The sequence below is a fragment of the Nematostella vectensis genome, chromosome 1 (genome assembly GCF_932526225.1).
Source record: "Nematostella vectensis chromosome 1, jaNemVect1.1, whole genome shotgun sequence".
Taxonomy (NCBI): Eukaryota; Metazoa; Cnidaria; class Anthozoa; order Actiniaria; family Edwardsiidae; genus Nematostella; species Nematostella vectensis.
Genome location: NC_064034.1, coordinates 8329370 through 8345893, shown reverse-complemented (window position 1 = coordinate 8345893; position 16524 = coordinate 8329370). Strand labels below are relative to the sequence as shown.

General features: G+C 45.1%; 2 protein-coding genes across 2 annotated transcripts; both read left to right on the top strand.

The window, feature by feature from the left end:
- Positions 1-10: 10 nt before the first annotated feature.
- On the top strand, positions 11-5844 carry LOC116603761. The gene is made up of 7 exons (XM_032365451.2): positions 11-388; positions 719-949; positions 1222-1377; positions 2498-2614; positions 2731-2942; positions 3849-4620; positions 5619-5844. The coding sequence occupies exons 1-7, from the start codon at positions 320-322 to the stop codon at positions 5763-5765; spliced, it is 1704 nt and encodes a 567-aa protein (XP_032221342.2). The 5' UTR covers positions 11-319; the 3' UTR covers positions 5766-5844.
- Positions 5845-6414: 570 nt separating this feature from the next.
- Positions 6415-16448, top strand: LOC5520464. The gene is made up of 5 exons (XM_001640169.3): positions 6415-6651; positions 7161-7515; positions 11171-11377; positions 11690-11817; positions 15393-16448. The coding sequence occupies exons 1-5, from the start codon at positions 6582-6584 to the stop codon at positions 16268-16270; spliced, it is 1638 nt and encodes a 545-aa protein (XP_001640219.3). The 5' UTR covers positions 6415-6581; the 3' UTR covers positions 16271-16448.
- Positions 16449-16524: the final 76 nt, after the last annotated feature.

Below are 16524 nucleotides of genomic sequence, written 5' to 3'. Positions count from 1 at the left end.
TCCCCGAAAAAAAAGGAAAGAAAAAACAAATTTTCGAAATTTTCGCGGATAAGAGCCATCACGGGTTCTTATAGCGATAAATTTTTGTTTAAATTTTCAACTGATATGATCTCGTCCAAATATAAGTCGTTGAGGTTATAACCCCGTGACCCTGGCGCGCGAAGATGTGAAACCTCATAAACAAAAATCCCGTGCGCGCGCAGGCATTCGATAAATGACCTGACCTAACAAACGCCATTCGAATTCACACCACGTGTTTCAAATACTTGAAGTATTAGCACAAATATATGAAAGAGGGCAACCATGGGTTGAACACGATATGGCTTTGCTGTTGCCAAGTCTCTCTAAAGGAGGAAGGCAAAACTTGCTTACATGGCAGAAAAGACGGGTAAGTACGTGCTATGTCAGACCTGCTATAGTTGATTGCGGTGGAAAGCGTAAAGTGTACTGCTAACAAAGATCACGCCGGCTATTTTGCGACTTTTTTGTACGCCCAATAGAGGTTGCCTACTTAATTGGTAACCACATATAGTAAGATAAGGGGTCCGCCCCAAGTTTGGTCAATTGCTCAAGAGTTTCAATCTGTGACTATAATGATCTAGGGGAAAAAATGAATCATGAAATAGACCCAACTTTGCCCCTGCTATTTTAATGATAATGATTTGCAATTTTTGAGAGGTCTCAAGTATGTATCTATGGCATTGTGGCTTCCTTGTAGTCGTCCATTGCTCCTGTCGGGAAGCTGTTTCGCCGCCCTCCCCAAGATATCCCAGAGGAGCAGTTTGACGTAACTGCTGTCGGCTTGTCTGAGCGCAGTAGAACAGCGCTCGTGGAGCAATCAACTTTGCCAGAACTCCCAAGAGTAGAACCAGACACTCCCGCGAGGTACTCCGTACAGGAGGGAAAAACACCAGATTTGGAGAGAGAAGAAATATGTACTACTCCTGTGGTAAGTAATATTGATTTATTAATGGTCGGCGTAGATCTGAAAAATCCCAATTTGCATAAATAAAAAATTGGTGGTTTGTTAAAATTTTGTCAAACAAACTCTCTAAAGCAAGCATATATTTATGCGGTAATGTTTTATGTGAGCTCCCTACAGATTCCTGAATTATTAGTTTGGGGATGTCGAAAGGCAATTAATTTTGACGTAAACTAATTAAAGCTACCAATTTTTTATTCTTGGAGTGTAGACCAAGCCTTTTAAATTCTATTGTTTAGCTGCCGGGACTCCCTAGTCTTCCAAGTGACCGTCGCCATGGCAACTTGCGTCCTCGGCAGCCTGTCGCGCTCGACTTCACCCTGAAAGGGCACCAGGCTCACAGCAAACAGAATCTGAAGAGTCTCAGCAATACTCCGGGTGGGACCGCGCTCAAGGTATACATGTCTTTGAATCTCAGCAATACTCCGGGTGGACCGCGCTCAAGGTATACATGTCTTTGAGTCTCAGCAATACTCCGTGTGGACCGCGCTCAAGGTATACATGTCTTTGAATCTCAGCAATACTCCGGGTGGGACCGCGCTCAAGGTATACATGTTTTGAATCTCAGCAATACTCCGGGTGGACCGCGCTCAAGGTATACATGTCTTTGAATCTCAGCAATACTCCGGGTGGGACCGCGCTCAAGGTATACATGTCTTTGAATATCAGCAATACTCCGGGTGGGACCGCGCTCAAGGTATACATGTCTTTGAGTCTCAGCAATACTCCGTGTGGACCGCGCTCAAGGTATACATGTCTTTGAATCTCAGCAATACTCCGGGTGGGACCGCGCTCAAGGTATACATGTCTTTGAATCTCAGCAATACTCCGGGTGGGACCGCGCTCAAGGTATACATGTCTTTGAGTCTCAGCAATACTCCGGGTGGACCGCGCTCAAGGTATACATGTCTTTGAATCTCAGCAATACTCCGGGTGGGACCGCGGTCAAGGTATACATGTCTTTGAATCTCAGCAATACTCCGGCTGGACCGCGCTCAAGCTATACATGTCTTTGAGTCTCAGCAATACTCCTGGTGGACCGCGCTCAAGGTATACATGTCTTTGAATCTCAGCAATACTCCGGGTGGGACCGCGCTCAAGGTATAAACGTCTTTGAGTCGGTTTGGTGTTTGAATAACAAAGTATGTAAGAAACCAAGCCAGGAGACTAGTTTATACCCTGGCTTTTAATACTTTTAATACCTTACTGGGCCGTTTTCAGCTTTATGCCCAATAATCAAATTTTGATATGGTAATACACAGTTATTTCGGGCGCTTTCCGGTTGACCTTTAAGTGTCCTGTAAAGAAATTTTCCAAATGTGTGGTTAAGCCCCGACTTAAAGGTAATTACGCCCCTGAAATTGGACAGCAAACAAGGCATACCATATCATGCCACGCGCCATAAAACGACAACACGCCATGTCTTTACACTAAGCATAGCATGGCACGGCACGGCAGGGCATAAAACAATTCATAATATGATTATAATCATATGAATGTCATTTCATTTCTCAGAAAATCTGCTCCCAGCTAGAGCCATTCCTGGATAACCTCTACGCTGAGATACCAGATTTCGTGGAGGAGGAAGGAAAGAGAGTGCTGTTTATCAAAAAGATGCGCATTTATCTTGAGGTCAGTCAGCTGCTCACCCAACCAACAAAACTTCCCTTTCCCCCTGCCACTTGTAACATGCAGATCGGACCTGTCGAGTCCGTCATGTTCATTGACGATTGAATTTTATCTTACAGATCAGTAGAAAACTTAACGGACCTGACGTGTTGTGCGTGCCCATCTTCCACTGCCCCAGATGTTTGCAGCTGTGGACTCTAACTGGTGTCACACCAGTCGAGTGCCCCAACAAGTCAGAGCCCACCAGGGGTCCGGAGGTACTTATGAGGGAGCGGAGGGCGAGGTTCGTCTCCATGTCGCGCGGCATGAATCATCCCGACATGAAGCTTGGGTAAGATAGAAACACCCATTAAAAAAAGGTTCAGGGGCGGATACCGGGGGTGGGGTGGATTGGGTGGATATCCACCCCCCCCCCCCTTTTTTTTGAATGGAAAAATTGGAAAACGGCGAATGGCAATTGCCGAATGGCAGTTACACGACCAAAAGGTGCTTCTGGGTAGTAATGATTTGTAAAAATGAAGGTGTTAAATAAACTCAACTGTCTCAGAACCATATATTCACTGTACTTAGTGGATAGGCGTATGTTTTGGTTTCGTATGTTTAATTTATTTTTTTCTGAGTTTGGAACAAAATTTTAGGATCCATGGGTTTTTTTGATCGTAGAACTGCCATTTGTGAACCACCTTTTGCCGTTTGCATTGACAATGGTTTTTGAAATAGTTGTTTATGGTTTCGAGCTCGATATGAAAATGATGATTTTACAGCACTGCACCTCAGTGTTCATAACGAGAAAGAAGTCTAATTTGTGCAATGTGTAATTTAACGTATTGTGTTTTTACTGTTTAACTTAGTCCAATTATTTAATTTTAATTGTTTGTTTTAGTAATTTTACGATTTAAGTTCAAGGCAGCCAAGAAAGCATACGTAGCTTCATTCTATTGCTAAAGCATAAGAGCATAAGATAATCTATGGATAATGATATTCCCCAAAATGATAAATAAAAATAGGCAAATAAGTCGTGTTCGTGAACCAGATGAATGAATACAAAAAATTCGACTCTGCCAAATTTTCGTCTTTAATAAGACTTCTTCAGGGCCCTGAAGAAGACGAAAATTTGGCAGAGTCCAATCCCCAAAATGATAAGATATTTTATTTTTCAATATAAACCCGAGACAAAGGTGTCACTCAAGTCGGATCCAGAGTGTTTAACATTTTTTTTCTAACCATTTCTCACTAGCGTTCTTAAAACTAGAGGGCAGTTGTTGACCCCCCTTGAAGACTCGTATTCTACCCATACAAGACGAGAGCAAGACGAGCACGAAGCCTTCATCAATACCTCCTACGATAACGAACACGACAGACGCGAAGACACCGAAAGTGTTGCCAGAGGCTTAGAAGCCACGCTTTCAGGTCACGTGGCCTTGACTGGATTTCCCGGTGGGAGCATCAAGATCGATAGAGACGCGCTGATTGATCTAGACCTGGACCATCTCACAGACGAGCAGGCGCTGGAGGTGCTATTAGAGAAAGGTGCCATAAAAAATGCATTCATCGAGGAGCTTCAAGAAAAGAAAAAACACGAAGCCCTGAGAGTGGCTCAATTATACATGTCACGTGACGAGCAATACGATGAATATGCACGTGTCATGCCAACGGGCCCCAATGTGTTCTCATCCGTCACAAAAATATGTGTTAGCGAAAGTCGCGCGACGAAAAGTGCAGATAGATCCTTGGAAGCGATTAGCAGCAACACTAAGACCACGCATGATCAAGACCTGGTGAATTCGTCCAGTTCTGAGCTAGGAACATCTCGTGTTGGAGGTGGTATCCCACATCGAGAGGAAAAGAAACGTGACGTAGAAAGTGACGTACAATTGATGGAGTTTGCAGAGTATTCTCCGTCTCTGCGTAGCTCGACAGGCTCAACTAGTGATGAGGAAAGCGATGCCTACAGCGGAGTTTCCAGTGCAAGCCCCAAGTCGAGGCTATCTTTCAGTGATTTGCAGGAGGTAGTGTTCGATTGATGCGTCTACTTTCAAAAGAGCTATTTTCCGTACTTTACGGCGACCTACGGTTTGAGACAACTCCTTACAACTGACCTGGTGAAACCCTACCTGGTGGATTTGTTTTTCCTACCAGAGTTTTAAAAATCACTTCCCCTCTTGGTAGGAAATTTCCCCCGAAAGAAAAAAACATTAAAAATTAAAAAAAACTTCCGACGACCTGGTAAAAAATTTTCCAACCTGCTGAGCTTTACTGGCCAGGTTTGTTGCAGAGAGGTGTTTTGAAAACCAAGGCTTGGCTGATCCCAAAACTCCGACGTCTCTAAGGCTAAGTTCAAACGTCGTATTATCCATGAGCCGTATTCAATGCAAATGAATCGAGTCGATTGTTTCATCTTCATTTGCATGCATTTGCATTGAATACGGCTCATGGATAATACGATGTTTTAACTTAGCTTAAGGTGTTCTTTTGCCAGTAGGGTCCATTTACCCATCATAGGCTGACGCAGTCATTAAGGGAAATTGTTTCGAATAAGCTCGTTTAAGAGAAATGCGAGACACACGGCCATTGTACAAAATCGAGGCTTGTTTAGTATCTCTTTGCAGTGCGTAAACGCGAGGTTTTACCGTTATGTCGCCGACGCCACTCTTTGCTCGTTATACAGTATTCCCCACAATTTCTTATACATTTACAGGCCCGTACCGTGGGGGGGGGGGGGGGGGGGGTTAGGGGGTTTGAACGCACCCCCCACAAAAGCCAAAAGACAAAACTATAAAGCATAAGCTAGATCACTCTGGTACGTAGCCAAATCCGACAATAAACGTCCCGTGGAAATACTGCTTAAGGCATAAAAAAAACCCTTTTTGTTCTTTCGGGGATGGTCATATTTTTATCATCGAATTTATTCCCCCATTTGTCCCCAACGTTTTAGTATCAATGTTTCTTTTTAATTAGATTTAAGTTTTAGATTTAGGTTTAAGTTTAAATTTTTTGTGCGTTTCAGGTTCTACGTTTGCCTGTCAGTAACGCTTTCACTTTCTCCTTCTTCGATCTGCCTAAGCAGCACCGCGCGTTCAACAGCAAGATCAAGCAGACAGTCGACCGCATTGGTAACAAAAACAAACGGAAAAGCATCAGAAAGAAAATATAATAACAAGCCTAGTTATTTTACTTTATACAAATAACAAATCTGTCCGATGTTAGTCAATAAAGACGGCAAGTTTGGTAAATTGTTTGTGGCTTCAATGCGTTGTGCAGTAACTGTCCTAACTGGGATATGAAAATCATGGTTCAATAGTCAGGGCGGCGTCCCTAAATTTAAAGAAAGGGTGCATTTGAAATAATGAGGCGAAAAAGAGCAATCACCAACGATTAACGAATATTATTTCTATGGCGACGTTCCTGGGGAAGAGTCGTGCTCTTTAAGAACATCTCTGGCGTTTTCATCAGTGTAGTAAAGGTATTGCATTATTCACAAATGTCATATGAGAACACCCCCGTTTCTTAAAAATAACAGAATAACAAAATAAAGCTGTACAAAAGTAAGCATTCTAAAACCTCATCTCCGTTCGTGAAAAGAGTTTAATTTATTCATTGTCAATATTATTGTTTTGGTCTTAGCTTAATTTATTTTGTAATTGGTGTAACTAAAACTTTTTATTCGTTTATCTAACTAAAAGACAAGCATTGCCTACTTCAAATAAATAAAGGGATGATAGATTAGTAAACTAAAAACAGAGCGCGTGAACGAAAGTGCTGCGTTATCAAGTATACCTCTAAGCTAAGAATTGTCGGGATTTCAGCCTGATCCCGCGAGCACCTGTTTCGGCGTGCAGAATGGCACAGGTGGTATGGCTTCGTCTCTTCACATCAAAACCAAAACAAGCAGGTCACACTGGGTTGTTCAGCTGAGATCAACGTTCGAAAAGAGAAGAAAAATGTACTTGCTCCTGACTGAGTTCCTGGGATGTTGCTAGTGTGCTACCTCATTTTCGTGTGGGTGGCATGGTTGGCAGCCCAAGTCTCTAGTATCTGCGGTAATGTAATATTTTATTTCCTATCTTTAGAAATTCTATTTTTTGTGTCCACAAAGCCTTGAGATGTTTATCAATTTGTATGTAAAAAAGTAAACGGAAACGTTTAGTGTGGTAACATGAAGCGGTAGTGTGAGGAAGTCGAATATATAAATGTCTTTTGGCGCTTTTATATTATTAACCTGTTCGTTGTATGCTTATTTCTCTGTCTGCTTCTCTGGACGTTCCAAAAGCTTTGGCGAACTGCGAACTAAGCCACCCGCAAAGGTAGTGTCGGGTGTATGGGGGGCTGCGGTTACTCACTTTCAGCCCAAAAAAGGCAATCGCCAAACTCTATATTACATGGTGTCTATGACCAAATCCGTGCCTGATGGGCTGGCCAAAGTGTTTGGACTAATTTCAGTGTCTTCAACTGACCCCAGGTGCACAAGAGTCACCGCACCTGAGGAGTCCTACTCTCTTTATCGGACGCTTGATGATAAAAGCTTGACAGTTTACTTTTTCTCCCTCAGATGGTAACAAAACGGTTACTTCATCAGATAAACGCGTAGCAACTGTTGCCAAAGCCATCAAAGACAGCTACCTACGTCTTTCCTATCCTTCACACCAGTACTCAAACAGGGCCAGTCACGACACAGGCCGAGCACCCAAAATAGATATTATAATAGCGCTAGACAGTGGCGTTTCTCCGAAAACGTTTGAAGATGAACGCCAGCTATGTGCGGGGCTGTTAGAGGGCTTTAGCCTCGCTCCCAATACAGGCCGGGCAACGGTAGTCTCATGCTCATCCAACTGGTCGCATATTAATTTTGGATTTGACAAGTTCGTAAATAAAGAAGCTGTCATAGGCTTTCTGCCAACGCTAAGGTAAGGAGTGAAATGATTACTGTTACTACCCCTGCGATTAAGTTTTTGTCATGGTTACAGGTAGTCAGAACAATTCTATATGTGATGATGTTTCAGGTCATACTTTGTAAGGTAAGGAAGCTTTGCATAAGAACCCAGAACGGTCACGAGATATCAAAATGCAGGGCCTAAGTTCTTGGTACAAGCCCTAGATTCTTTGGTACAGGGCCTATATACCTCGGTACATGGCTTGGATACCTCGGTACATGGCTTGGATACCTCGGTACATGGCTTGGATACCTCGGTACATGGCTTGGATACCTCGGTACATGGCTTGGATACCTCGGTACATGGCTTGGATACCTCGGTACATGGCTTGGATACCTCGGTACATGGCTTGGATACCTCGGTACATGGCTTGGATACCTCGGTACATGGCTTGGATACCTCGGTACATGGCTTGGATACCTCGGTACATGGCTTGGATACCTCGGTACATGGCTTGGATACCTCGGTACATGGCTTGGATACCTCGGTACATGGCTTGGATACCTCGGTACATGGCTTGGATACCTCGGTACATGGCTTGGATACCTCGGAACAGGGCCTAGATACCTCGGTATACCTTATTATAGGAAATTAACGTTGGTAGATATTAACGTGTATTAAATGTACGCGTACCAAATTAACGTGAATTTTTTGGCAACTTATGTCAAAACATATGAAATTAACGCGAATTTGGGCCTAATCAAGAGAGCATAAGATAAGACAGGGACACTTTGCTATTACCCGCGCGCCATGTCGATTCCGAATCTAGCTATTTTTAGTAACCATCACCCCACCACTGCGCGTGAGGGTGTTTTTTTTTTCGGTTTCAAGTCACAAAACAGCGGCAAACAACAAGATGTACTAATAGATAGATTTAGGCACTGCCTAAAACGGAGCCAGCATTGAACACCTTCTGTGTTGACTGAGGTATTTTGGGGGGATCTAGGATCCTGCTCTTTACTGAGATTTATTTATTGTACCAACCAAATGGATCCAGGCCTTATTCAATAATTTAAATTATGCAGTACATCAAAGTTAACAAACACAATTCCTGGTGTCAAGTGTCAAGAGTCTAATTGCAAATTCTTATGTCCCATCATAGAAGTTCCATTATGAATATTTTTTTAATCAAAACAATACTCCGACAAGCTTTGCCCTTGTGCAGAATATGTCATGGATGTAACAGCATTCCAAAGATTTGAAATAATATATAAGGCTGTTTAGATGCACTGTAATTTTTATGTATTGATTTAGTGGCGATTCTCTCCTTTATTAGACCGAATATTGCAGAAAAATGTCTGGAAATTAAAATCGAATATATCTCCTTTCATGCATTACATATTGGTGCACCCACCCTTTACCATATAGTGGCCTTGTTGTTGGTTACTTCTAATTTCAAACCAAAGCCTTTCATTGATCTATGTTTGGGGTAGAGAGGAAGCAAAGAATATCGATTAACTAAAAACTAGTTGACGGGAGAGGAGATATAAAGTGAATTGACTCAACTTTTTGGTTCAAGGTTTGGTGAAAAAAATATAACAGTAATGAAAATAATTTGATTGAGCATTTCTTGACATTTCCCCTTTCCCAATATCTTAACCCTTTCACCACCACAGGCCTCTAAAGAGGCCATGTCTTTGCTATCCAAGCTATGTGAACATAATTCTATTATTCAAAAAGAACAAGGTTGTTGCTAGTGTTATAAAGTTTAAGTATCTTGCCCTAAAAAACCCTTCCCCTTAATCAAAGTTCCATTAATGTACATTTATAAAGCTACATTCTGACAAGCTTTGTGCTATTATTTGGCTTAAGAGTAGATGCCAACACCTTGGTTGGATGCATATCTGCAAGACCATTTATCCCTTAGACTGATGCCTAAGTATCTTCATCGTGTTGTGTTTATTTTGCATTTATGAATTTTTTGGGTTGTGGGTACTTCCCAAAGCCGGTACAGGCCGGTTGAGGGGTCAATGTGTTTTCCAACACACCCTAAAAAATCATGCTTGCCTCACTGCCTGAGAACAATGCCAGGGTGCATACAACAGTGTAAGCAAGTTCTGCTTGATAGACAAACAAGCCTCCATTTAGTTATGGCTGATATTCTAACATATAATTTTTTATGTTAAAACCATTGGGGAAACCACAGGGAGCCCAAATTCTATAAAGTATTTGCCTTTATAAATTCAAAGCAGCAGTGTCAACCCACTTTTGATATTTTTCCTGTATATTCACCGTCAAGGTAATCTTATCACAAAACCTTGCCTGAATCTGATGTTTTCTTGGGCATTTTTTTCTAAAAAAAGCTATGCATATCATCCCTATCAATGAGTCCAGTCATGTACAAGTAAAAAAAAAATTATTTTCTAGGTTAAAGATATTCACTTGCTAGAAATGGCATATATGTGATCCAGTCCACTGGTGTATCTCACAGCCTAAAAAAGTCTAAAAAGGCCTAGTTATTTTGATTAAAATCTAGGGGTGGTGGGTTAACCCATTGACTCCTGGCTATTTTTGAGCTGAATTTACAAAAAACAGACTGAATACAGATACCTCCCCCCCTATTCTGAGTTTTATACAGCCCGTCAAAGTCAAACACAGCTGCACCTAGTCAGCGGTATCCAAGCTTTCCAATTTTAATCCCTCGTCGTTGTGCTGAAGCCAGCACAAGTTGATGGTTGCTTGTATTTTTCATCAAAAATACATGCAGCTATGAGCATATTAGGAGAGTGTCTCAGGACATCATGAAGTCTTTTGGGGCATAATTGAGTGCTTTGCTTATGGATATTTGCAAGCAGAGGTGGATTTATGATGATTTTTTCTTGTTTGGCTTTGCCTGGATGAGAAAATAATTTTCTAATGAATCACCACAGCTCTCCTAAATGCTGTCTTTTCTGAAACCAAATTGATTGCAAAATTGTTTACACTGCTATTCTGGGTCTGTATGACCTTGAATTGATTTGTTTGGCTTCGGGGTGAAAAGACTTATAAAAAACCATCTGACTTTGGGTAGAGGAGTGTTGACTGGCCTTTCCCTCGTGAATTTTCCCCTGGATCTCCCAAAACCAAGTCTCATAGTTATACCATATTTCTATACCTATGGAGCTCCGCGCTGGCTCCGCTATTATCATCAAGCATGCAAGCTTTACGGCTAGAGAGAACAACGACCGAATAGATAAATTACCTAACGTGATCAAAGAAGACAACTAAATATGTGGAACTCTTTATTAATAAACAAAGTATGGTTTTAAAATTCGTTGAATTTTGTATTTGATCTTTCATAAAATTCAGTATAAACTAAGGTACACAGGGCGTTATTTCAAGTGTCTCTTTGTTAATTTGACGGGTACCTTGGTACAGAGTCTAGATACCTCGGCACAGGGCCGGAATACTCGGTATATACAGGGCGTTATTTCAAGTGTCTCTTTGTTAATTTGACGGGTACCTTGGTACAGAGTCTAGATACCTCGGCACAGGGCCGAAATACTCGGTATATACAGGGCGTTATTTCAAGTGTCTCTTTGTTAATTTGACGGGTACCTTGGTACAGAGTCTAGATACCTCGGTACAGGGCCGAAATACTCGGTATATACAGGGCGTTATTTAAAGTGTCTCTTTGTTAATTTGACAGATACCTGGGCACAGGGAGCAGTCTAACTCGGTGTCTGCAATCCATCTACTATCAAATATTTGTTAAATCGGATGTCATACGTAAAAAGGCGAAAAAGGTGATGTTTATAATCACAGCAGGTCCCCCTGAAGGGGACACAGACGTAGCCAATATTGCGCTATTGAGAAAAAAGTTTGGTGCGAAAGGTGTAGAGATATTCGGCCTCGGGTGAGTTTTATTAGTAAGTTTTATTGTGCTTGTTATTGTGCGTGTTGTTAGTCGGCGTTATTAGTCGGCGTAAAAAGCAATAACATAACGTTGTCTGAAAGGTTAACCTGCACGAATTTTGTAATAGAGCTTTTGTATTGCTCTATTTAGAATTTCTGGAGAGATTCTGATTTCGATCTAGTTTTTTAATTTTTGTGACAACTTTTTTTCTACCATTTTTTCTCCTCCTCTTGTAAAATATCAAATGGTCGATCCCTTGTTATATTTGATGAAGATGTACCAGCGTGAAATTGTTTTTCTGTGTGTTTTCAGCATAGAGCCAGACAGCCCCGCTTACCCGGAAGTCTCCAAGGTCGTCAGTTCGCCTGTCGCTGACCACGCCTTTCGCCTTCACTCCAGCCATGAAATGAAGTCTCTTTATCGCAAACTACGCGGCAGAGGTACTAAAGATGATATAAGAAAAACCCAAACAATTTCAAGAAAATTAGTCCTTTTAAAAAAAAATGGGGTTGCAAGGATCCGCTAGTAAATCAGGCTCCGCCTTTCCCTCTCTCGTGGCGTCATAGTATAGCGTATAGTCTACATCCATGACACACTTTGACGTCATCAGTCATCTTTTAGAGCAAATACACACGCAAACATGAAATGCATTTGTTGTTTAATAGAAAGCTTACGAAATGTTGATACCTGATATGTTTTTTCAGGGATCAGCTAGTAAACCAGACTCCCCCCACCCTTCCCTCTGTTATCAGGGATCTGCTAGTAAACCAGATTCTCCCGCTCTCTTCTCCCTGTTTGCAGGGATCCGCTAGTAAACCAGACTCCCCCACCCTTCCCCCTGTTTACAGGGATCCGCTAGTAAATCAGACTCCCCCACCCTTCCCCCTGTTTACAGGGATCCGCTAGTAAACCAGATTCTCCCGCTCTCTTCTCCCTGTTTGCAGGGATCCGCTAGTAAACCAGACTCCCCCACCCTTCCCCCTGTTTACAGGGATCCGCTAGTAAATCAGACTCCCCCACCCTTCCCCCTGTTTACAGGGATCCGCTAGTAAACCAGACTCCCCCACCCTTCCCCCTGTTTGCAGGGATCCGCTAGTAAATCAGACTCCCCCACCCTTCCCCCTGTTTGCAGGGATCCGCTAGTAAACGAGACCCCCCCACCCTTCCCCCTGTTGGCAGCGATCCGCAAGTAAATCAGACTCCTCCACCCTTCCCCCTGATTGCAGGGATCCGCTAGTAAACCAGACTCCCCCCACCCTCCCCCCTGTTGGCAGGGATCCGCTAGTAAACCAGACCCCCCTCCCCACCCTTCCCCCTGTTGGCAGCGATCCGCAAGTAAATCAGACTCCCCCACTCTTCCCCCTGTTTGCAAGGGTCCGCTAGTAAACCAGACTTCCCCCACCCTTCCAACTGTTTGCAGGGATCCGCTAGTAAATCAGACTCCCCCCTACCCCTTCCCCCTGTTGGCAGGGATCCGCTAGTAAATCAGACTCCCCCCACCCTTCCCCCTGTTTGCAGGGATCCGCTAGTAAATCAGACTCCCCCCACCCTTCCCCCTGTTTGCAGGGATCCGCTAGTTAATCAGACTCTCCCACCCTTCCCTCTGTTTTCAGGGATCCGCTAGTAAATAAGACTCCCCCCACCCTTCCCCCTGTTTGCAGGTATCCGCTAGTAAACCAGACTCCCCCCACCCTTCCCCCTGTTGGCAGCGATCCGCAAGTAAACCAGACTCCCCCCACCCTTCCCCCTGATTGCAGGGATCCGCTAGTAAACCAGACTCCCCCACCCTTCCCCCTGTTTGCAGGGATCCGCTAGTAAACCAGACTCCCCCCACCCTTCCCCCTGTTTGCAGGGATCCGCTAGTAAACCAGACTCCCCCTCCCTTCCCCCTGTTTGCAAGGGTCCGCTAGTAAACCAGACTCCCCCCACCCTTCCCCCTGATTGCAGGGATCAGCTAGTAAACCAGACTCCCCCACCCTTCCCCCTGTTTGCAGGGATCCGCTAGTAAATCAGACTCCCCCACCCTTCCCCCTGTTTGCAGGGATCCGCTAGTAAACGAGACCCCCCCCCCCCACCCTTCCTCCTGTTGGCAGCGATCCGCAAGTAAATCAGACTCCTCCACCCTTCCCCCTGATTGCAGGGATCCGCTAGTAAACCAGACTCCCCCCCCACCCTTCCCCCTGTTGGCAGGGATCCGCTAGTAAACCAGACTCCCCCCCCCCCCACCCTTCCCCCTGTTTGCAGGGATCTGCTAGTAAACCAGATTCTCCTCCACCCTTCCCCCTGATTGCAGGGATCCGCTAGTAAACCAGACCTCCCCCCCCCCCACCCTTCCCCCTGTTGGCAGGGATCCGCTAGTAAACCAGACTCCCCCCCCCCCCCCACCCTTCCCTCTGTTATCAGGGATCTGCTAGTAAACCAGATTCTCCCGCTCTCTTCTCCCTGTTTGCAGGGATCCGCTAGTAAACCAGACTCCCCCACCCTTCCCCCTGTTTACATGGATCCGCTAGTAAATCAGACTCCCCCACCCTTCCCCCTGTTTACAGGGATCCGCTAGTAAACCAGACTCCCCCACCCTTCCCCCTGTTTGCAGGGATCCGCTAGTAAACCAGACCCCCCTCCCCACCCTTCCCCCTGTTGGCAGCGATCCGCAAGTAAATCAGACTCCCCCACTCTTCCCCCTGTTTGCAAGGGTCCGCTAGTAAACCAGACTTCCCCCACCCTTCCAACTGTTTGCAGGGATCCGCTAGTAAATCAGACTCCCCCCTACCCCTTCCCCCTGTTTGCAGGGATCCGCTAGTAAATCAGACTCCTTCCACCCTTCCCCCTGTTTGCAGGGATCCGCTAGTTAATCAGACTCCCCCACCCTTCCCTCTGTTTTCAGGGATCCGCTAGTAAATAAGACTCCCCCCACCCTTCCCCCTGTTTGCAGGTATCCGCTAGTAAACCAGACTCCCCCACCCTTCCCCCTGTTGGCAGCGATCCGCAAGTAAACCAGACTCCCCCCACCCTTCCCCCTGATTGCAGGGATCCGCTAGTAAACCAGACTCCCCCACCCTTCCCCCTGTTTGCAGGGATCCGCTAGTAAACCAGACTCCCCCCACCCTTCCCCCTGTTTGCAGGGATCCGCTAGTAAACCAGACTCCCCCTCCCTTCCCCCTGTTTGCAAGGGTCCGCTAGTAAACCAGACTCCCCCCACCCTTCCCCCTGATTGCAGGGATCCGCTAGTAAACCAGACTCCCCCACCCTTCCCCCTGTTTGCAGGGATCCGCAAGTAAATCAGACTCCTCCACCCTTCCCCCTGATTGCAGGGATCCGCTAGTAAACCAGACTCCCCCCCCCCACCCTTCCCCCTGTTGGCAGGGATCCGCTAGTAAACCAGACTCCCCCCCCCCCACCCTTCCCCCTGTTTGCAGGTATCCGCTAGTAAATCAGACTCCCCCACCCTTCCCCCTGTTTGCAGGGATCCGCTATTAAATCAGACTCCCCCACCCTACCCCCTGTTTGCAGGTATCCGCTAGTAAACCAGACTCCCCCCCCCACCCTTCCCCCTGTTTGCAGGGATCCGCTAGTAAACCAGACTCCCCCCCCACCCTTCCCCCTGTTGGCAGCGATCCGCAAGTAAATCAGACTCCCCCCCCCCACCCTTCCCCCTGTTGGCAGCGATCCGCAAGTTAATCAGACTTCCCTTCCCCCCACCCTTCCCCCTGTGGGCAGGCCCATAATGGCCCATAAAAATGGAAACAATAAAAATTGAGGCCCATAAAAATGGAAACAATAAGCCACAAAAGCGTTTGTTGTCATTGCGACATGCCTTTTAATAGGTTCACAGAAGACTTCACAGGGGGCCTTAAACAGTCACACAATTCTACTCTTTTTTGCTGCGTAGTCTACATTCATGACACACTGTGACGTCACCGGCCATTTATTAAAGCACACGCAAAAATTAAATACACTTGTTGTTCAATAGAATGCTTCCGAAATGATACCTGATACCTGATATGTGTGTGGATAGGTGCATATTCCTGGACATGCGCAAAAAGAAAGGTCAGTGTCACGCACGATGAGTGTAAGCGTCGATGTCAATGTCACGCAGGCCGCGTGACAAACTGCACTCGGGTACGTAAGGACTTCATATGGATGCCGCTGGGCGACCGCAGACGCTTCATCGCAGCCTTTAAAAAACTAACCAAAGATAAACGCTACAAGAAGGAGTATGATACCATCGTACGAGTTCACAGAGAGCATAGGACCATGATTCACAGCGCGAGATACTTTTTGCCCTGGCATCGCCAATTTTTACTAAATTTAGAAAATCAAATGAGGAAAATAGACTGTCGATTGACTATTCCATACTGGGACTGGACATTGACTTCTAACAATCCATGGAACGACGGTGAGTTTGGTTTATGGAGTCCACAGGATTATGGTATTGGAGGTAATGGCCGCGGTCTACACATGCACGTACTTGACGGTCCGTTCAGAGAAGGAAGCTGGACATTTGGAAAGGGTGGTAAGGTTTTAACGCGTAATTTTTCCGGTGTATTACCAAATAAGGTCACAGTGCAAAGGGCGCTCCAGTTACCACACAAACGCTTTACAGACTTTGAAAAACAATTACGGATTTTTCACCATTTTGTAAGATGTGCCATTGGTGGAACAGCATGTTCTCTGGATAGCGCACGAAGTCCTGAATTTCTATTGATAACCGCATACATCGACAAGCTATGGGGGGACTGGCAGGCTCGAAAGGCAGACCATTGGCCTGTTGGATTCCCTGTGGTGTCAGATTTGTTGCCTGGTTACAAAACGTACACAGGGGAAGTGCTTGAGCTTAGAAGCCTTCCAGGAGTTGTGAAGGTGGCGTATGAACGATCGGACAGAAAGCCATAGCCTAGAGACAATAGCTAGCAATCTGGAAAACGATAAGAGGGTAACAAACACATAGCTAGAGTGCGGAGCTAGGATGGATGACTGCGTAACTTTCATGAAAAAGTGAATATCTTGCATGAAAATATGCAGCTTGCAAGAAAGCGACCAGGCAAATGCAAAGTGGAAGGAGAGTGTGACAGATTGAGATGAGCGATGAGGGATTGAGATTATTGGGGGAAGACAAGGGAGTGCGATAGTGCGAGTAAGAGGAGGGT